The 24,600-nt window shown below is 35.0% G+C and overlaps 1 protein-coding gene across 1 annotated transcript; it reads right to left on the bottom strand.

Annotated features, from left to right (window-relative positions):
* Nucleotides 1-22,646: 22,646 nt before the first annotated feature.
* Nucleotides 22,647-23,342, bottom strand: LOC109190941 (uncharacterized mitochondrial protein AtMg00310-like). The gene has a single exon (XM_019341540.1). It carries the CDS (start codon nt 23,340-23,342, stop codon nt 22,647-22,649), a length of 696 nt encoding a protein of 231 aa, XP_019197085.1.
* Between the last annotated feature and the right edge of the window lie 1,258 nt (nt 23,343-24,600).

Below are 24,600 nucleotides of genomic sequence, written 5' to 3'. Positions count from 1 at the left end.
ATGCATGAGGAGGACGCCGAGAAGACCGCCTTCACCACTCCCGAGGGGATATTTTGCTACTTAGTCATGCCATTCAGATTGGAGAATGTCGGGGCCACATACACTCGCAGGGTGGCAAAGCTGTTTAAAACGGTGTTGGGACGAAACATGGAAGCATACGTGGACGACATGATCATCAAAAGTCACAAGGCTACCTCTCATGTCGAGGATCTCAGTGAGGTATTTTTCATTATGAAGAAATTTAATTTCCGTTTGAACCCAAAATAAATGCACCTTCGCCGTTATGGGGCAAATTTTTGGGCTTCATGGTCACTAGGAACGGCATTGAGCCGAACCCAGAAAAGATAAGGACTATCCTTGACATGGAGCCTCCGCGGTCCATAAAGGAAGTCCAGAGGCTCAACGGGCGTCTGGCGGCCTTAAGCCGGTTTCTATCTAAATCGGATGAACGATCCCTCCCTTTCTTCCAAATCTTGAAAAAGAACAAAGGGTTCGAGTGGACGCTAGATTGTCAAAAAGCCTTCGAGGAATTGAAAAAATATTTGTTGGCCCTGCCCCTGCTTGCAAAGCGAGAGGCAGGTGAAACCTTAATCTTGTACTTGGGCATGTCACAGGGTGCGATCAGCTCCGTACTGGTCAAAGAAGAAGGAGGGACTCAGCGTCCCATTTACTACATAAGTAAAGCCCTACACAACGCGGAGCTCCGGTACAGTGTGTTGGAGAAAACAGTATTTGCCATAGTCACTTCATCAAAAAGGTTAGCTCATTACTTCCAAGCTCACCCCATCCACGTGCTCTCACACCAACCGTAGGGAAGCTTCCTCCGGAATATTAACAGCTCCGCCAGGATGGCACGGTGGGCCATGCACCTCAGTCAGTTTGACATAGATTTCAAACCGAGGCCCGCCATCAAAGGCCAAGCTCTTGCAGACTTTATAGTAGAGTGCACAGCCCGGGAAGTGACGGACCAGGTAGAAACTGAAGATGGAGGGTGGTGGACCTTGTCCACAGATGGTTCTTCCAATAGCAAAGGTTGCGGCGGCGGCGTAGTGCTCGTCACTCCGGAGGGATTCCGCGCCTACTATGCCATCTGATTCCACTTCAAGCTATCTAACAATGAGGCGGAGTATGAGGCCCTCCTAAATGGACTGAGGTTGGCAGCCGGACTAGGAGCTGAAAAGGTTCGAATTCGGTCCGATTCCAAGTTGGTAGTCAGCCAGGTGTCGGGGGAGTATGAAGCCAATGAAGGAAGCATGCAGAAATTCAGAGACGTGGTGCTAAGAACCTTGCGCAAGTTTGAGGAATATGAAATACACCAGGTACCAAGAGAGCAAAATGCCAACGCCGACATGCTTTCCAAACTAAGTACCAGAGTCCCCAACCACATCAGGAAGATCGCTCGGTTAGAAGACCTCGAGACTTCAAGTATCGATGTTTCGTGGGTCTTCCCTGTGCAGACTAGGGAGCCATGTTGGATTGACCATATCAAGCGATACAAGGCAGATGGCTCCTTACCACAAGACGAGGCAGACGTAAAGGTAACAAAATTACGGGCACCCAACTACGTCCTCTCGGGCAATAAGATATACAAATGCTTCTATAACGGCACGTTACTGAGGTGTCTATACCCAGATGAAGCCAAGTTGGTGATGAAAGAAGTCCACGAGGGGGTATGCTCCGCGCACCAAGGGGCGTATACCATTGCACGGCGCATCATGTTACAAGGGTATTTTTGGCCCAAAATGCTGAGGGACTACGCCGAGTATACAAAGCGATGTCCCAAGTGCTAAGAATTCCAGGCACTACCAGGTCGACCTGCGACAAACTACACCCCGGTAAGCACCGCGATTCCTTTTTCAAGATGGGAAATTGACCTGGTAGGGGCCCTTCCCACGGGGACTAGAAGCAGGAAGTACATCATTGTGGCCATCGACTATTTCACGAAGTGGGTGGAGGCCAAGCCCATGGAAAGCATCACCGCAGCAAGGTGCAAAAGGTTTGTCGAGAAGAACATTCTGTATCGTTTCGGTATCCCTCTCCAAGTAATCACAGACAATGGTCATCAGTTCGAGGCACGAGAATTTTCAGAATTCCTAGCAGGATGGGGCATTAAGCATAGCTAAGTGGCGGTATCTTATCCTCAGGTGAACGGACAAGTGGAAAATGCGAACAGAACCATCCCCGACGGCCTCAAGAAAAAGCTAGAAGTAGCCGGCGGAGCCTGGGTGGAAGAACTCGACGGCATCCTCTGGGCCTACCACACGACACCAAGAAGGGCCACCGGAGAAACCCCATTCGCACTCGCTTATGGATTCGAAGCTCGGGCCCTGGTGGAAGTGATCATACCTAGTAGAAGGGTGGAGGAGTTCGAGTCAGAACAGAATGAGCTCTACCAAAGGGTTTATCTGAACTTCTTAGACGAAAAGAGAGAAGCGGCATTCTGCAAAATGGAGAACAACGGTCGCCAGCTAAAGTCCTACCACGACGCAAAAGTCTGACCCCGATATTTCCAAGTCGAAGACCTCGTGTTGCGAAAAAGGGAATCTAGCCAACCCCTGGAAGGAGGAAAATTCGCAAAGAAATGTGAGGGGCCTTACGTCGTAGAAGAGATCGTTCGCCCAGGAACATACAAGTTAAAAACGACAAGAGGAAGGATGATCGATCGGGTATGGAACTCGGAACATACATTTGATTAAGTATTTTCATTAATATCCTATAGTGGTAGTCGCCTGGGACTGGTACTTGATAATTGCGGTCCGTCCGCTATACATGCTAAATCTTTCTGAAATAATATCTTGTTTTCATGGTCCGCCCATGTTGTTTATTGAAGCGAGTTCGTTATCATACTTTACGAACCTTTCTGAAATAATATCTTGTTTTCATGGTCCGCCCATGTTGTTTATTGAAGCGAGTTCGTTATCATCCTTTACGAAGAGTCTTCTAAAAAAAAAAGAAAAAAAAAAAAAAAAAAAGAGGGCAGGACCGAGGCGCACGCCTCGACCACAGATTGGCCGAGGTACACGCCTCGGCCAACGCCGAAGTCCGTCTCGGCCCAAAAAAAAAAAAAAAAAAGTTCAAAGTAACAAGTGTATTCTAAATATTGCGAAAGTGACAAGTTTTATTTCGAACATAGAAAAGCAAATTATTCAAAGATATAGCTGGGAAGCAAGGGAAAAATCTCAAGTACGACTACAGAACTACTCGTTGTCCGTGATGTCCATAATCACAATCTGATCAAGTAGAACATCGGGGACGTTGCTAGTGTCTATACCATGGAACTCGTCCACAGGAGAGCCATCGCGGGCATCAGTAGTAGCATCATCGGTGGCTTCATCTTGAACATCAGGGTCAGGGTTCTCTTCTATGACAGGCAAGCCAAGTACCACAGGGTCAAAATTCGGAACCTTCTCCCGTCAGCACTGGAAAATTCTGCTGTTGCTTCGAATACATCCCAATGTTAACAGCAACTTGCGCCTCAGCCTCGACCGCCTCTTGGCCAGCTCCAGTTTTGAGGAATTCCCGGACAGCCTCAAGAGTGCACATATAATTCATCGCGTCCTCTTTAAACTTGGCAGAACTCTTGTAGGCCTCCACAGCCCGACCAAGGGCGTCAGCATGGCTAGCACGGGTCCTCTCATGGTCTTCCCGCTCCTTCCCTAGGGCAAGTGTAAGTGCTCCGTGCTCCTTCCTCAGTGCCCCAAGCTCGCTTTCCATTTTGCTTAGAGCTCCCTCCCGGGTCGACAGCAGTGCTCCGTGCTCCTTCCTCAGCGCCCCAAGCTCGCCTTCCATTTTGCTCTGAGCCCCCTCCCGGATCGACAGTAGGTCTTTCAGGCTCTTGTTGTTCGCATCCCTACTTTTAACATCCTCAGTGAGCGCGTCCGTCACCCGTCGTCGTTGGGCATGAATGATCTGTCCCTCTAGTAGGGCCTGCAGTAACAGACAGAGTAAGATACGCCAGGGTAGGGAAAAGAACATAAGTATGAGAAAACTGACCTCAAAAATGTGTCGAAGGTAACGCTCTTGCAGCAGGTTGACATCCATGGCAACGAGGTGTTCCAAGTCCGCAGGAGGAGCAATACGAGCATCGTACTCAACCGCATCAAGGCTTTTATTTATTATAGACGCTCCCGGTGGCATGTCTGCACCCAGTCGGATCAAGTTGGTCCGAACACGCGATCTGGGCTCAATGGAAGTGTCTCCCTGCACATCGGGGGGTTGGGGGAAAAGGTAACAACCGTGGGTGTGCGAGTTGGTGGGGGCTGCGTCACCCCCTCGGCGACCTTAGATGGAGTAGGCCTGCGTGCTGGCGGGGGCGGCATCACCTCCTCGGCTGCAGCTTGGCTCATTTTACCTTTCTCTACCTTGTTCTTCTTGGAGGGGGGATCTTGCGATCGCGACAAGTATCGGCTGGATCTCGATGACAAAGACATGGTACCTGTAACAAAAGAAGGGGCAAGTTAGAGTTAGTGGTTGATGAATAAAGACTAGGTGGTAACAGAAGAATACCCGTGGGTGCAAGAGCAGCAGGTCGAGTCCTCACGAAACCTAAGCCTGCGAGTTTCCACTCGGTGGTGTAATCAGTGATCGATAAAAGGACATCCCCTAGTAGGTCATCTACATCTCGGCGGAGAGAAAGACTCATGCCGAGGGAAGGAGGGCAACGTAGCTGGGATCCCCACTTGACACGAAAGGGAGACGGGGAACCCGCAAGTGTGACAAAGACGAATTTGGGTTTCCAGTCTTTGTTAAAGGTAGGGCGGTCCTCAAAGAGTTTGTAACGCGGCCTACTCGAAACCATGACAAATCCCTTACCCTCCTGAGAGGCCCTACCAACTATGAAAAGAGCCTGGAAAAGATCTAGCGCAGGTTCTATCCTTTTGTCCTGACATATAGAAAGAAAGCCCGCAATCACCTGGTGGCCTTTGGGAACGAGCTGGTCGGGGGCTATCTCGTAGTAGTTCATAAAGTCTATCACAAACCTATGAAGGGGAAACCGCAGCCCAAGTTGTAGCGACAGAAGGTGGACCCCAAAATACTTATCGAGAGGTGGGTCGGAGATATTATCCTGAGGTTTAGGAGGGTAAGTCAGAACGCCAGGACCAAGGAGACCTTTAATATCCTCCCAATCCTGTGACCCTAGTTGAGGCCGTGTGGACAGGACGAGGGAGTTATCAAGAGGGGAGTATGAGGTCTTGCGCTTTTTCTACTTTTTCATTTGGGGCTTAGGTGTTGGCGAGTCAACGACAAACGGAAGAGGGAGAAAATTTCCAAAAAGAGGAGAATCATGCTCGAGAAGGTACTCCTCATCATCACCATCAAAATCAAGTTCTCCGACATCAATCAAGGGTGTGATATCCATTATAAATAGAAACACACTAACCTCACCTCGGTTACAGATAAGCTTGCAAGACTCGGGTACAAAATTTCCTGTAAGAAAATGATGATACAGGCATATTGTCAAAAAAAAAAAAAAAAAAAAAAAAAAAAAACAAGACCGAGGCACACGCCTTGGGCCAACGCTAGCTGAGGCGACGCCTCGGCCAGACCTGGCTGAAGCGGCGCCTCAGCCCAAAATCGGCCAAAAAAAAAAAAAAAGGGGGGGGGGGGGGGAGGGGGGCCTGAGGCGCGCGCCTTGGCCGCCTTAGCCCGTCCGCCCAAAAAAAAAAAAAAAAAAAAAAAATATATATATATATATATATATATATATATATATATATGCGCATATATAAAATAAATAGTAATAACAGCGGAGACTTACAGAGTGGTGGCAGTAGTTTATGAAGAGGTGCTCTCAAACTACTCTGAGGCCAGGGTTTATACTGGAGAGGAGCCTACGATAAAAAAAAGTTAAGTAAATATTCTTAGAAGCAGGAAAGGATTTGGAAAGCACAAAGCATGGGGGATTTGGAAAATAAAATCACATATCCTAAATCAATCAGGATTCTCCACAGTATCAAGATAGATTCAGCCTTAATCCCAAGTCAACTCAAACTCATCCGTAGACTTGGGAGTAGGGAGACTGGTGACAGGATAATGGGGCTGGCACCCGACCCGGATCATAAGTGGGCATTTGACCCAGCACCATATTTGACCCGGCACCACATGGAAACCCAACGGGCAAAACTCCAACGGACAGAATTCCAACTGGTGTTACCTTTACTGCCATTGAAGTCACCATTGAAGCCACCATTGATGAGAGTGAATTAAAGGCTTAGCTCCCCATTTATGTCCCACGTTGTTACCGTTAGGACCTTGGTATAAATAGGACTCTCCTCAGCTAGCAAAGGACACTGTATTTTCTATACTGAGACACTAAGGCAGTACAATCATTGTATTTCCCACAACAATATTAGTCTCATAATAATATTCCCGGTAACATATTTACCGTCAGTATGTATGTATGTATGTGGTGATACTTCTATGAGAACCCTTCCTCACATGAGAACAAATCTAAGTCGTGGAAATCACCGAGATCATTGGCTATGATTCAAAGTCAACACCCGAAATCCATGCGTCTAATAAGCAATTCAAATCCCCTATAATATCAGCTCAGGGTAAATCTGTCCAAGTATAATTCTAAACTTCCATCAAAATAGGTAAGTTAACAAGAAAATAAGCCTATTTTTCAAGATAACAAAACAAGCCCATGTGCTTATATCCTCTTGTTTTCTTTCCATGTAAGCACACATTAAGCTTATTTTTATACATAACAAAGACTAATGTGAGTCATGTTTAACAGATGTGTGCATATATATACCAATTTGTGTGCATTAATGAATGAGTTCAAAATTAGAGTGCAAACAAAACCAACACGAGTGCACACCTTTAACCCTGCACAATACATAAGTGCACACACAATAGCATAAGTGTATGTGCACATATGAACCCAAAGATAAGAACAATAGACAACGACTTGACATAAATGACGACATGCACATTAACAAATCAGTATGTAGTGCACATGATGCCCGATTCAAAGCACAGTACAATCAAAATACTTAGATTAAAAGTGAACACTGGAATAAAAAGTGCACACACAACCCGACCTAGAATGCACAAATACAAGATACCTTAGCCCCAAGTGCACACATTTACAAATTCACACGAATCTATACTAGTGTGGGCATTAATAGAATATGATGTGCACACCTATGAAATTGGAAGCAGATAATCCTATAAAAAATGTATCTCCTAAAATCATGAATAACATTCACAAGGGGTCATTAGGGTTGGGGTTCAACCTTTTGAAAAGAATGAATAACATTCACAAATAATAATATCAGGATCCTAAATGCACACAAATTAAAATTATTAATTGACCCCTCTATAAATATATGCAAATAAATGATCCAGCAAATCTAAAAAAAATAATGATCATACACAAACTCGAGATCAAATTAAATGCCCAAATTAGTTCTTAGTTCTCATGTGCGTTGGGATTCTCATAAGTGTTTCAAAAAAGAAAAAAAAAAAATCCAACGCCATAGAAATAGAAAATTTTCAATAATAATAATAATAGTAGTAGCAGCAGCAGCATTATTTTTATATAAAGGCTTAATAATAATAGCATTTTTATATAAAGGCTTTTGAGTGGTTTGTTTCAAGAAGATAACTTCTTTCAACGGAAAAGAAAAATATAGGGGAGTGGAGTTTCCTTTTTCTACTTCTTCTTTAAAGTAAATGATGAAAACTTCAACTAAACAACACTACTAAGCAATTTAGTAAGAAAAGATAAAAGCTATACATATATATATATATATATATATATATATATATATATATATATATATATATATATATATATATATATAATAAAGTTCAAATGCGGCGGAATTCCAGAATACACCAACAGTATTAACAATATGCACCAACAGTGTTAGAAAAACACACCACAATGAAATGCAATAAAACATCACAGAATACACAACAGACTCAAAAAAATACACCATATAACTCACCACCCCCCAATGGTGTATTTCTGAACAGTGTATGGTGTTTTTACTCACACCTAATGGTGTGTGTTTGGTGATGCAGGGCTCTGTTTACTCTGTTTTTTGTGGTGTATTTTCCTAACGTTGATGGTGCATATTTGTTGAACTATTGGTGTTGCCGCACCGTAAGACACTGCTGCACCTGAACTCGCATATATATATATATATATATATATATATATATATATATATATATATATATATATATATGGAGTTTCCTTTTTCTACTTCTTTTTTAAAGTAAATGAAAACTTCAACTAAACAACATTACTAAGCAATTTAGTAAGAAAAGATAAAATACCATGTAATGTGATGACATCCTGGTTACCATTTTAAATTGGTGGTCATAAGTTTAAACTTTGGTGGTGAATATTTAGATTTTTTGTGTTGAAAATATTTGAGAAGTGAAGTAAACGGCATATAATTTTTCTCGCAATTAAATTTGCAGTCATTAAAGTATTTAGTTGTGCTATTTCATTTTCTTCATTATCACTATAAATTATCCATAATACAAAATTATGTTTAAAGTTAAAAAAAAAAAAAAAAAAAAAAAAAAAAAAAAAAAAAAAAAAAAAAAAAACTTGAAAAGAATGCACGTACTTAGAGATCCTTAATTTAAAACACATTCTTAAAGGAGACACCAAAACCACCATAAAATGGGAAGGATATACCATAATCCAAACATAATAAATAAATTAGGTCTAGTTTTAAAAATAGTATATAGATTATTTGTCTAATAAGATATTGGCATTATTTGGTAAAATATTTAGTTTATCAGCCAATTTTGATTTGTTTGACCACTATTAGTTGTTTGACTTATTAAACAACCAATATGAGTGTTTGATTAATTAGTTTTTTGTAATACTGTAATAGTTTATTGCTCCAAAACACTAAAACTTAAAAAGCTGCTAAAAGCATTTTTTTATAAGCTTTAAGAGAAAGTCATTTTGTATGTAATCAGCTATCAGCTAACAATTAATTTACCTAACACCTTATTACAATGAGTTAATGTTATCAACTAGTCAAATCCACTAACTTAATCAACTAAAGTTATCAGCTAATAACTATTTACCAAATATCCGATCCCCATTGATCTCACCGTTACATGTTGTCATAGTCTTCATTTGTTAAGGTTGTGTGAGTAATGAAAGTTCACAAACAAGAACTAGAAAAATATAGGTCTCTTTTCATTGGTGACTTTTGTACCCTATGATTGAATTTGATAGCGGTTATTCTGTCTGTTTGCTTATTTTTACAATTTTATTATAGGATTGAAATAATTTAATAATTATAAAACCCATTACATTTTCTTTCCCCTAGTTTTGAACACTGTAATAAAATATGCGAAAAAAAAAAAAAAGAGTAAAAATGTATTGTTTTGATTCCAATTTTTATATATTACCAAGTAAAGAGATTTTTCTTTTTTTTTTTTTTTTTACTTAAACCCATTATAAATACCAAATATTTGAGTTCAATGTCTAAACCAAATGTCTCCGTAATTTAGAAAATATATACTAGTTTTTTAAGTGCATTGCGCGATTATTCATGCATAATTGAATGTTAAATGAATTTGCATACACTCCGACCCGACGGAGCATGTAAATCACGGTAACTCAGGGCCAAATGTCGGTGCGCACAAGGAATCTGCCCACTTTGGACATAATTCACACATTGCCGCCGTCGAGATTCGAATATTGGTCTCTTCTCCCAAATACTGCCCACTAAACCATTGAGCTAAGTCCGTGCCGGTTTTAAATAGGTAATTCTAAGTTTACAAATACAAGATAATATAGTCAAGATTGATTATAATTGTCAATAAAATAATTGTATAGGTATGGTCGAAACCAAATACGGAACATAAGGGAGACCAAATAAATTAGGGCATAAAATATTAAATATATACTAATATTGATGAGCTAACTGCTGATTGCCAAACAAGGATATTGCGAGGTAGTTTCCCACTTCAATTTGTTGTGTGATTTGAATCTTTTTTGTCAATAAATCGCCCAAGTAGTTAATATGATTGGCTTAATTATATATATTTTTATTTTTTTAAAAACAATTATTATTATTATTATTATTATTATTATTATTATTATTATTATTATTATTATTATTATTATTATTATTATTATTATTATTATTATTATTATTATTATTATTATTATATCCTTAGGTCATTTTACATGTTAATCTAAACAGCTAATTTTTTCAAATATCTTTTTATCAACCGTTGATATAATTCGCTGGTCAAATCCGCTAATGCTAACTGCTGATTGTCAAACAAGGACATTGCGAGATAGTTCTCACTTCAATTTGTTGTGTGATTTGAATACCCTCTTTGTTAACAAATCTCTCAAGTAGTTAATGTGATTGACTTTGTTAGGAATATATTGTCTAAGTTTTCATGAGCCAAAATGTATTTTTGTAGTCCCCAATTTTATTTTATTTGAGTCAGTTCTGGTTCACAAAGTATGGTGCACCCTTGCCATGAAGCCTATGTGAACACCTTATTGATGGAAGAATAAAAGTAAGCGGGATCACAGCTTAACACATTTATGAAGCATTAAACTTATCAAAGGTTGAAATGGACAAGATGGAAAGAGACTTATTGAAGTATATTAAATGAATAATGGTTCAAATCCCATTGAGAGCATTTTTGGTCTTAGACAAGCTATGGTTATACAGGTTGTGATATCAAGCCAGGAAATGTTAGACGGGAAGTGATATCAAGCCAAGATATGAAGTGTTATCAACCAAAGCGTGCTATCATGAAGTATTAGACGGGAAGTGATATCAAGCCAAGATATGACGTGACTTTTCGACGGGTGATGATGTCACTACATGATATGTTTTTAGATGGGTTAAGGAACCCATGAGAAGACGAAGAGAAGAGACAAAAGGAATTAATATCATGAGATATATCAAAGGGTTAACTAGTGGAGTTGGAAGAAGTCTTGCAAAGTTACTAAATGATATATGGTTCAACTCTTAGTTAAAGTAATTTTGATGTTTAGACATGATGCAAAGGATTCACGAAGGAGATCTCTTTATTACTCAAGCAAGAATCAGCAGATAAATTATTTGATCAACTTGGCACATCAGATCAATAATGCAACAAAAGTCAAGCCTGAGATTATTCAAATTTGGAGGCTACACATTTCAAGAAAAGCTTTTGTCAGATTAATGAAGAGCAACGGCAAGATTATTCAAATCTTCTGACAGACGGCGAAATGACTTTGCAGATCAAGTTGACACAATTATTTGATCAACTACAATTCAAAATGGACGATCGAGATCAAAAGTTGACCAACGGACAAATAACTTTCATTGGCTATAAATTGTCCAAGCAGACTTGAAGACTAGTAGAGATTAACGACGACGGCTAACAACAGAGATTTACAAAGAGAAAAGCAAGCAATATTTTTAATTAGCCAGTAAAGGGGGAATAGATCTTCATTAGAAAAATTCAAGTCAGAGAGAAATCATTGTAAACATTTCTACTGAGTGTAGAAAGGGGGTAGAGTAACTAGAGAGAGTGAAAAATCCTGTTTGAGTGTAGCTTTGTGCGAAGCACTCGGTTGTAAAGGGAAGAGTAACCAGAGGAGCTTGTGAAAACCCTGTGAGAGCATAGCTTTGTGCGTAGTTCTCGTGGCGTAGGAGTACAGCTTGGTGCGAAGTACTCGGGAAGGCGAAGTAACAAGAGGAGCTTGTGAAAAACCTTGGTGGAGTGTAGCTTTGTGCGAAGCACTCGGGCAGTGTCGGCGGGCACTGATTCACTATTGTATCTGGATGATCGAAGAATAGTGAATTTCCTCCTTGGAGTGAAAGGAGAAGAGTGGAGTAGGAGAATTACACCATCTCCAAACCACTATAAATCTCTCTCTCCATTTACTTACTGCTCATTATATTTCGTGCATGCTATTATCAACTGCGGACTAACCCGTTACGATTTATCGCATATCTTTATCTGTCTGGGTTTGATAGTTTCCACGTTTGCATGCAAGTGAAATTTTACATACATCATCCTTAATCTATATCAAGTGTTTCTAACGTGTTGCATGTTTAGAATCTCTCTTTGAGCACCACACAATCAAGCATAACACTTTACTGTTACATATACCGTTGTGCACACTCTAAGTTGTTTAACTTGTTTATGCTTGTTATTTAGAGTTGAAATTACCAAAGTATTGTGTGCTTAAGAAAAGTTTGAAAAGATAGAGAAGTCTATACACCCCCTCCCCCCTCTAGACTTCTCGCCACCCATTCGGGACCAACAGACTTTAATAATTATATTTTTTAAATTTTTTCATGGTATTGACAAAATACTTGGTAAATAAATATATAGCATTATTTTGTATTATAACTTTGATATTTAATTAAAAATTAGTGCACAAAAAAATAATAGACAATGTAGTGAATATAATCAATTGATGAATTTGAATATTAAGATTTTTACATTGGAGAAATATAAAGACAATATAACTAATAAAATTATTTCTCTTAATTAATTTATTGATAATGAATATATATATATATATATATATATATATATATATATATATATATATATATATATATATATATATATATATATATATATATATATATATATATATATATATATATATATATAGTGAAGACATTGTAGCGACAATGTAGCGAATATAATCAATTAATGAATTTGAATATAAAGAATTTTTATATTGGAGAAAAATAATGATAATATAACTAATGAAATTATTTCTCTTATTTAATTTATTGATAATGAATAATTTTTTTTTTAAATAAAAACATTGTATACACATAATTCTAAATTAAAGAAATGTATATGTATTATTTTTTTTTGTTGTAGCTACTAAATTATTATTTCTACAATTTACATCTACAAAACTAATAAGAGCCAATAATGTTAGGCCCTTAACTGGAACAAAAAAATGTCGGAATAATTATTTATTAAAATGAATGGTTCATATTATTTTAATTTTAATATTTTTTTAATAATTTTCCTTATTTACCATCTATTATATTATTCACTTTCCTTAAATAACCCTAAATTCCGTTACTATAAACTTTAGTAACGAAATATTCCGTTAACTATTTATTCTTAACTTACTCATTAATTTTTATAAGAAAGGTCTTAGGTTCGAACCTCATCCCAATTAAAGTTGCCATAATTATTAAACATATACTACGAATATGTTAAAATGTAATATAAATTTTATTGCATTAAAAAAAAAAAACAAATTTATATAAAGTTTTTTTTTCTTTTCATTTAATTAATCTACTTTTGATTATTTATAACAAAACTTAATATTTCAATTATATGATTTTGTATTATTGGAATGATTTAGGTCATTATGTTATTAATATTTTTTGTATGAATTTTTATTATGATACAATTGTACATTACTTTACAAATATTATACTATTATTTTTTTATCTGACACAATTGTTCTTATATCATTGTCAGACCAGCGCGACCATAATTTTATCAATGCATGAAAACTTCTAAGTTGCAAGTTAATTTTTACTATATCATAATAACAATATTTATTGTAACCATATATTTTGAATTATTTATTATCATCCTCTATTGATAGCAATTGTAACAATTATCATTGACAAACTCTCAAAACAATTTGCCTCAACAGCGAATGAAAATTAAAAAAAAAAAAGTGATTTCTTTATTGTGGATGAAAAATATGTACGCTACTTTATTACTCTTATTAAATTATAAATAAATTAGTAGCAACAACAAAAATAATACATATGCATTAAATTAATTTAGAATTAGATGTCTATATTGTCTTTATTAAAAAAAAAAACTATTCATTATAAAAAATTTAAAAAGAGATATAATTTCATAAGTTATATTATATTTATTTTTTACCATTCAAAGATTCCTCACCTTCAAATTTATTAATTTATTTTGTTCACTACATTCTTCATTATCTTCTTTTTACATTATCTTGTAATAAAATAACAAAGTTATAATACAAAATATGTTTTATATATATATATATATATATATATATATATATATATATATATATATATATATATATATATATATATATATATATTTATATTTATATTTATATTTATATTTATATTTATTTATTACCAAGTATTGTATACAAATATAATAAATATTATGAGTAATATATTGTTCAATACTTTCACATATAACCTACGACGCACATCTCACATTATAACTACAACTACCAAACATCTACAGGTGCTTGCAAGATAAATAGTTCATATTTCAACTAAGATCCCAGTCATATACACAACAAGGCAAATTTATAGGTTCCTACACCATAATTTCATTGCATGATGAATCTCCCTATGCTACCACCAGTAACCCAATTCCACATGACACACTACTAACTAATAAAAAAAACATAAAAAAATAAAAAACGAGGACATGTAATGAAGATGAAGACAATGACAATGCTACCCAAAAAAGAATTAAGAAGAATTACAGAAATTTAAACCAAAAGTAATATTTATTTAGACTATGTATTTAGACTAGCATTATTATAAAGTTGCAAATATTTATTTAAGTGACAATTATAATCAATTTATCATATATTATCTTTCATTTACTTTAAGTTACCAATTTAAATAAACAAATTTAACATTTATTTACCTATGCAGGAACATTTCCTATATAATATTGCATTGATATAATTTGAAATTCTTATTTAAAAATAATCATTGGGCATTATTCTATTCGCGCAAAGAGCGTAAAAAAAAACTAGTAATTTAATAACAGTAAAATAGAGTACTAATTATGCCAACTTTGATTGGGATGAGGTTCGAAACTAACACCTTTCTTTTTAAAATCAATGAGTAAGTTAATGGTGAACTAACAGAAATTAACGGAAGAGATAATATTTAACGGAAAAGTTAACGAATAATTATATTCATTAAGGATAAATTAGGAAATATTAAGGAAAATTTAAAATCTGATCAATATGAGTCATTCATTTGATTAAAAAATTTGACCGTCATTTTTTCTAGCCATTAGGGCATCCTCTATAGTGGGAATTTTGGTGTGGTTTTTGAGGAGTTTTTGAAAGCGTGATTAGAAAAGAGAAGATGCGATAGAAGAGAAAAAAGAAAGAAAAAAAAAACAATAAAAGCTGATTTTTAAAAACAAAAAAAAAAAAACAAAACAAAAAACAAAAAACAAAGTGGACCCCATAGTGAAGCAACGCACAAGAGAGAGAACGAGAGAAGCTAGCTAAGTGGGCCCATATTTCTGACATAATCCTTGTTTTTGCAGGGAAAAAATACAGTCCAAATTTTGCCTTCCCATTTCTTAAAAAATAATCCATGTGCATTTTAGTGTTCTAAAATTTGGGAACCTCCTATTGGGGTTGCCCTTATAGGCCTAACTGTCTTGGGATCTTATTGGTATATATATATATATATATATATATATATATATATATATATATATATATATATATATATATATATATATATATTTGAGTAACTACTGACTATATATATTACAATGTAGAGTTAATACCATTTGAGGTCCTCTGAGTATAGTTAGTTTGCCACGTTTAGTCCTAAACTTTCAAATTGACCATTTGTTGTCCTTCGAGTTTCAAATTTAACCATACGTAGTCCAAGTTAATCACTCATGGTCCTTCAAGTTTCGAAATTTAACTAGTGGTAGTCCTCTTGAAAGGAACATGGTTGGTTAAAATTTAATATTTGAAGGACCATTGGTGGTTAACTTGGACCACGAATGGTTAAATTTGAAAGTCGAAGGACCACAAATGGTCGATTTGAAAGTTTAGAACTAAACGTGGCAAAACCACTATACTCAGAGGACCTCAAATGGCATTAACTCTTACAATGTAATATCTTTTCAGAACTACTTTCTCAACCTACTGATAATCCATTGATGAATTTGAATGTAAAGAATTTTTATATTGGAGAAAAATAATGATAATATAACTAATGAAATTATTTCTCTTATTTAATTTATTGATGAATAATTTTTTTTAAATAAAAACATTGTAGACACATAATTCTAAATTAAAGAAATGCATATGTATTATTTTTTTTGTTGTAGCTACTAAATTATTATTTCTACAATTTACGTCTACAAAACTAATAAGAGCCAATAATGTTAGACCTTTAACTGGAAAAAAAAATGTCGGTATAATTATTTCTTAAAATGAATGGTTCATATTATTTTAATTTTAATATTTTTTTAATAATTTTTCTTATTTACCGTCTATTATATTATTCACTTCCCTTAAATAACCCTAAATTCCGTTAGTATAAACTTTAGTAACGGAATATTCCGTTAACTATTTATTATTCTTAACTTATTCATTAATTTTTATAAGAAAGGTCTTAGGTTCGAACCTCATCCCAATTAAAGTTGACATAATTATTAAACATATACTACGAATATGTTAAAATGTAATATAAAATTTTATTGCTTTTAAAAAAAAAAACAAATTTATGTAAAGTTTTTTTTTCTTTACGTTTAATTAATCTTCTTTTGATTATTCAGAACAAAACTTAATATTTCAATTATATGATTTTGTATTATTGGAATGATTTAGGTAATTATGTTATTAATATTTTTTGTATGAATTTTTATTATGGTACAATTGTACATTACTTTACAAATATTATACTACAGAGTATTATTTTTTTATCTGACACAATTGTTCTTATATCATTGTCAGACCAGCGCGACCATAATTTTATCAATGCATGAAAACTTCTAAGTTGCAAGTTAATTTTTACTATATCATTATAACAATATTTATTGTAGCCATATATTTTGAATTATTTATTATCATCCTCTATTGATAGCAATTGTACCAATTGTCATTTACAAACTCTCAAAACAATTTGCCTCAACAGCGAATGGAAATTAAAAAAAACAGTGATTTCATTATTGTGGATGAAAAATATGTACGCCACTTTATTACTCTTATTAAATTAAATAAATTAGTAGCAACAACAAAAATAATACATGTGCATTAAATTAATTTAGAATTAGATGTCTATACTGTCTTTATTAAAAAAAAAAAAAAACTATTCATTATAAAAAAAATTGAAAAGAGATATAATTTCATTAGTTATATTATCTTTATTTTTTACCATTCAATGACTCCTCACCTTCAAATTTATTGATTTATTTTGATCACTACATTCTTCATTGTCTTCTTTTAACATTATCTTGTAATAAAATAACAAAGTTATGATAAAAAAAATATGTTATATATATATATATATATATATATATATATATATATATATATATATATATATATATATATATTTATTTATTTATTTATTTATTTATATTTATATTTATATTTATATTTATATTTATTTATTTATTTATTTATTTATTTACGAAGTATTGTATACAAATATAATTAATATTATGAGTAATATTTTGTTCAATACTTTCACATGTAACCTACGACACACATCTCACATTATAACTACAACTATCAAAGATTAGCAGGTGCTTGTAAGATATAGAGTTCATATTTCAACTAAGATCCCAGTCATATATACACAACAAGGCAAATCTATAGGTTCCTACACCATAATTTCATTGCATAATGAATCTCCCTATGCTACTACAAGTAACCCAATTCCACATGACACACTACTAACTAATAAAAAAAAAAACATAATAAAAAAAAAAAAAACGGGGACATGTAATGAAGATGAAGACAATGACAATGCTACCCAAAAAAGAATTAAGAAGAATTAGAGAAATTTAAACCAAAAGTAATATTTATTTAGACTATGTATTTAGACTAGCATTATTATAAAGTTGCAAATATTTATTTAAGTGACAATTATAATCAATTTATCATATATTATCTTTCATTTATATACTTTAAGTTACCAATTTAAATAAACAAATTCAACATTTATTTACCTATGCATGAACATTTCCTATATAATATTGCATTGATATAATTTGAAATACTTATTCAAAAATAATCATTGGGCATTATTCTATTTGCGCAAAGCGCGTAAAAAAACTATATAATTTAATAAGAGTAAAATAGAGTATTAATTATGCCAACTTTGATTGGGATGAGGTTCGGAACCTAACACCTTTCTTTTTAAAATCAATGAGTAAGTTAATGGTGAACTAACAGAAATTAACAAAAAAGATAATATTTAACGGAAAAGTTAACGAATAATTATATTCATTAAGGATAAATTAGGAAATCTTAAGGAAAATTTAAAATCTGATCAATATGAGTCATTCATTTGATTAAAAAATTTGACCGTCATTTTTCTACCCATTAGGGCATCCTCTATAGTGGGAATTTTGGTGTGGTTTTTTGAGGAATTTTTGTAAGTGTGATTAGAAAATAGAAGATGTGATAGAAGAGAAAAAAGAAAGAAAAAAAAAAGTGAAGCAACACACAAGAGAGAGAAGGAGAGAAGCTAGCTAAGTGGGCCCATATTTCTGACATAATCTTTGTTTTTGCAGGGAAAAAATACAGTCCAAATTTTGCCTTCTCATTTGTTAAAAAATAATCCATGTGCATTTTAGTGTTCTAAAATTAGGGAACCCCCTATTGGGGTTGCCCTTATAGGCCTAACTGTCTTGGGCTCTTATTAGTGTATATATATATATATATATATATATATATATATATATATATATATATATATATATATTAACTACTGACTATATTACAATGTAATATGTTTTCATAACTACTTTCTCAACCTACTGAAGTAGAAGGTCATTGGCAAAACTATCTATTTAATACTATCGATATTACATTCTGAGCAGACCCTAATTGCAGGGCCCGTACCACACGATCACTCACACCAACCAACCAAACAAATGCCCAATCATTATGCTATGGACCCGTGTCCACAATGCATTGTGGACACGGTAACGGTGCCGTTAGTGGCACCGGTAACTATATGTTCATAATTGTAAGTTCATAATGTCAGAGCTCTGTGTTCATAATTCCATAACTGTACATTCATACTTCCATAACTGTACATTCCTAATTCCGTAACTGTAAATTCATAATTCAGTAATTGTAAATTTATAATTTTCGAAGTTCTATGTTCACAATTTTAGAGCTTTATGTTCACAATTTTATCACTATATGTTCATATTGTAAGTTCATAATGTCAGAGCTCTGTGTTCATAATTCAATAACTGTACATTCATAATTACATAACTGTACATTCATAATTCCCTAACTGTACATTCATAATTCCATAACTGTACATTCATAATTTTCGAAGCTCTATGTTCATAATTTTATCACTATATGTTCATAATTTTATCACTATATGTTCATAATTGTAAGTTCATAATGTCAGAGCTCTGTGTTCATAATTTCATAACTTACATTCATAATTCCATAATTGTACATTCATAATGCCACAAACGAATAACTCCGTTAACAGCGAGACAAAATCAATTATTTTTTATTAAAATGTCGTGTTTTTCCTGAAAACGACGTTGTTTTAAACCCGTGTCCACAGTTTGCGACAAATGCCTCGTATACTTCCATGATTATTTGTTTCAATAAACATATATTGGTATTACTTTAATAATGGGCCTAAAATACGGATAAGAGGCCTTTTGTGAATAAGCCCACTCCCTATTTCAGTTGGATGAATGAACCCACCGGGCTTAATGGTGGCCCAATGGAAACTCTTGGGTTCCCATAAAATCCATAATATGCTAATTAGAATTCAGGGCAATCATTATTGTGTGGACATGGTAAGTTGTGTGGACCATATTTTATATACTGTAAAATAATGTACATTCAATACAAAAATAATGTACATTGTATTCAGGGGATATACATTATTTTTGTACTGAGTGTACATTATATTGTATAATGTACATTCAGTACAAATATAATGTACATTTAGTATATTAAAAATGTACTTTTAATTATAGTTCACGTAACAATGTGTGGACCATAATTTGCCCATTCCGGGAATTGATAAATGGAAACGAAATAAACATAAATTGGATTTTATTAAATCCAATTGGTTCTAAAGTATACTCACTTTCAAAAAACTCTAGCCTTTTATGAGTAAACTAGTTATACACGCTCATTGCGCAAAGTAATTTAATGTCCAATGTTTGCATCTCTATCTCTATATATATTAAAGCAAAATGATGGCCAAAATTTTTTTTCCTCCAAAATATAAATGCATTTATTGTGTGTGTGTGTGTGTGTGTGTGTGTGTGTGTATATATATATATATATATATATATATATATATATATATATATATATAAAATTTATTTATTATCTAAATGCCATAACCATAACCTAATTTATTATCTATCAAAAAAATATGTATAAATACATCTACCCACACAATTCATGCCCTCAAAACGCATTCACACTTTGGAGAGAAAATATATATAGAGATTAGCATCCATAGCGAACAACCTAGGTTCGCCACCGTAGTTTTGATTATGGCTCCTATTAGGGAAAAAACTCTTAGACGCAGTAAATTGTAAGATAATAAATATCTAACAGGAAAACTTAAAATAGTTTTTAAATATCTCATAGGGAAACAAAAACAGTTTTAAATATCTCATAGGGAAACTTAAAAAACTATTATAAAATGGTGTTTGATAATAATGATATCAGGGAAAAAACTCTTAGACAGTGATAAGTGAAAACAACATCTTAGTCAGTGTAAAGTGGAAATAGTTTTCATGTAAAAAAAATCATAGTTTAATGCTACTGACTCAATTGCATTGTAGTATCTGTTCAAACATATTTTCTCAACCTAATGAAGCACACAGAGTCAACAATGCCTCCACTGAGGCTCAATCTCATGACCTCCCTAATAGGAGAGGTCACTATATGCCATTTGAGCACAAGGTGCTTGGCTGATCTCATGTAACTTAGAGTTGTAATTTTTTTTACTTTATACTTTGTTCAAATGAAGTGTATTCTAAGAATTTGATTTGTAAAGTTTTATTACGGAGTATTATATTACTTTGTATTTTTTTTTTTTTTTTGAACTTATAGTCTGTTGAATTATGTAGCCAAAAGTAATTGGATTCAAATTACTTTATATTTTCCTATCCAAGTGTGAATGCAAATGAGACTAGCAATATGAATGCATTTATTGTGTTCACATTTATTGTGTTCACATTTATTGGTAAAGTTTTATATTAAATCATTACTTCCTAATATAATTTTACTTTTATTACATCATTATTATTATTATATTAAATACTAAATTAAATATATTATTACGCCCTAATAATAAATATATGTACGTTACATATATTACAACACTAATAAATATAAATAAATAAATATATATACACACACACACATTTCCCAATGATCATCATTATCTTTCTAAACCTACTTACCATTCTAACTCCTACTCCTAATATATAAGCATATATGTACACACGGATTTCCCAATATATATACTAATCAACATCTTCCTAATTTCTTCATCGACATTTGTATTTGTTCTTCGTTTGTTCCTCATTTTTCTTTACGCGTGCGCGCACAGACACACACACAGAGCCGATGGTGAGTCTGGCGGTGTTGTTACATATGTGTTGATGTTGAAGGATGCAAATAAATCATAATTTACACCAACTACGAGCCGCAACAACATCTTTTGACATTAGAAAGAGCCATCTTTTTTTTTTTTTTTAAAGCCAAAAGAATCAGATTATATTAGCCATACTAGGCAAAAGAAAGAGTGGAGGATCATCCCTCCAAACAGAATGCGCCAAGCTTGCGCTTACATGTTTAGCTAGAGCATGTGCCGCTCGATTTGCATCCCTGCTTACATGTTTTACCACTGGATTTGACATGAATGTAAGTAAACGATTACAAGATAGCAACACAAAACCAAGATAAGTACGAAATGAACTAGCATGACTTAAACTTGAAACTAAAACCAAACTATCCGAACATAAAGTGACTGCAATGTAACCATTGTCTTTCAACCATGATAGTGCTTCACACATTGCCAGTGCTTCCGCCAAGATAGGATCATACGAACAAGATAATGGGCCATTTGCCGCTGCCATAAGGTTCCATCCGCCTCATGTACAATGAATCCATATGTGGGTGCATGCTGTGGACCATGAAAACCCGCATCTACATAACAGATAACCCCTGCAGCTGAATGGGGATCCGGAATCGGCGCTGTTGCCTAAAGAGGCGGGTTATGTGCATGCTGCTGACAATTGATCTTCCACGCCTCCCACCTAGCGATATTACCACATAGTAGTTTTTGCGGGAATGGTAAAAAACCTTCCCATACTGCGACATTCCTGGAAGTCCATATGTCATATAAAAATCCACATATCCTGCCCTTGGTGTCCGAAGTGATGGCCAGTTCGACAAGCCAACCTTCCACCCATTGCTTAAAACTCCTGCCGTTAAAAGATGGAATAGGCAATTGAGATAAAGTCCAAACATGTGATTCAAAAAAACAAGAACATAAAGCATGCATAACATTCTCCTCCTCCATTCCACATGACGAACATACATTAACAAGATCCACCCTGCGCATAATCAAATTATCTAACGTAGGCAAAATGTTCAACAAGGCTCTCCACAGGAAGATCTTCCACTTAGGCGGAACCTGTAACTTTCAAAGCATTCCCCAAACCACCGAGGTTGGGGTATTCTGTTCAACCAGCCTTCTATACCCATCTTTTACTGAATAGCATCCCCTTATATCCCGTTCCCAAAACCACATGTCCTCATAGTCCGCATTAATTGGCAGCTGTTTAATTAACACAACATCTCGAGGAGCAAAAAGTTGATTAATTAAACCATCATTCCATTTCTTAGTATCATTTTCAATCAAATCCGCAACCAGTAGCTCATGATTGAGACTCTGGTGATTCAGACCCACATAGGGGTCATGTGCATCAGGTAGCCACGGATGCGACCAAACTTTAGTAGTCCTACCATTTCCAATCCTCCGCCTGTACCCAGTCCTAACCAACTCCTGACCAGCCATTATACTTCTCCAGACATAGCTCGGATTACCACCCATAACAGCTCCATAAAAAGTAGTAGTAGGATAATACCTGGCTTTAAAAACCTGCGCCAACAGAGAGTCAGGATTCGTTAGCAATTGCCACCCCTGCTTGCCTAGCAAAGCTACATTAAACTCATGCAAGCGTTTAAAGCCCAAGCCACCATACTTCTTCGGTGCACACATTCTGTCCCAGGCTAACCAATGAATACTGTTGTCAGCTCCTTTCTGCCCCCACCAGTACCTGTTCATCAACCTTTCAAGAGCAGCACAAAGGGTTTTAGGGAGTAAATATATGCTCATTGTATATGTGGGCATAGCCTGCGCTACACTTTTCAGTAGTACCTCCTTACCGGCCTTTGATAAAAGCCTTTTGTTCCAAGAACCGAACCTCTACTTCAACTTCTGCTCAACATATGCAAAGACTGCCTTTTTATTCCTGCCTACCACTAAAGGCAAACCAAGGTACTTACCAAAATCATCTGCCTGGGCAACCCCCAAAGTTCCTGCAACGAGATCCCTATCCCCAACAGATGTATTACGACTAAACGTAATATTAGACTTGTGAAAGATTACCGCCTGCCCCGAATAAGCCTCATAAATGCCCAAGCACTTTTTCACCTCCAATGTCTCCTGCAGATTAGCTTTAAAGAAAAGGAAACTGTCATCTGCAAAAAACAAATGAGAGATAGGGGGCGCCCCCCGGGCTACCCTACAACCATGTATAAGTCCTTTAGACTGAGAGTCCTGCAACAACAAAGACAGACCCTCAGCACATATAATGAATAAATAGGGATACAAGGGATCACTCTGTCTTAGCCCCCTAGTTGGGATTATCTCCTCAGTTGGGATGCCATTTACCAGCACCCTATAGCGCACAGTCTCAACACACATCATCACAAGTTTTACCCACCTTTCATCAAACCCCAACCCTAACATCATCTGCTGTACAAACGGCCACTCCATCCCGTCGTAAGCCTTAGCCATATTAAGCTTTAAGGCCGCCCAACCAACCTGCCTTAACTGCTTCCTTCTCAAATAATGACCAACCTCAGACGCAATAAGAATGTTATCTGAGATTAAACGGCCAGGCAAGAAGGCACTTTGAGATACTGAAATAATACCCTCAAGCAGCGGTTTCATATGATTTGCAAGCATTTTAGCCATTATCTTATACAACACGTTACATAAAGCAATCGGTCTCAAATCAGAAACAAACTCGGGGGTACATTTCTTGGGGATCAAAACTATATTTGCATCATTCAAATTAGCAGGAAAAGATGACTGTGTAAGGCAATTAATAACAAAATCAGTAACATCCTTACCAGTTACATCCCAGAAAGCCTGGTAGAAGCCCGGATTCATTCCATCCGGACCGGGGGATTTGTCCTTGCCCATAGAAAATAACGCACAACGTACCTCTTCAGGTTCAAAGGCACGCAGCAGGTCCTCATTCTGCACACTGGTCACTCGCGCCTGCATAGAATCCACACTGAAAGCCCTAGGATTTCCACCAGTAGCAAAGATCTGCTTATAATAATCACTGACCACCGTGTTCAGT

This window comes from Ipomoea nil, unplaced genomic scaffold (genome assembly GCF_001879475.1).
Source record: "Ipomoea nil cultivar Tokyo-kokei standard unplaced genomic scaffold, Asagao_1.1 scaffold1596, whole genome shotgun sequence".
Taxonomy (NCBI): Eukaryota; Viridiplantae; Streptophyta; class Magnoliopsida; order Solanales; family Convolvulaceae; genus Ipomoea; species Ipomoea nil.
The sequence above is the reverse complement of the archived record's forward strand: the minus strand, read 5'-3'. Positions and strand labels throughout refer to the sequence as shown.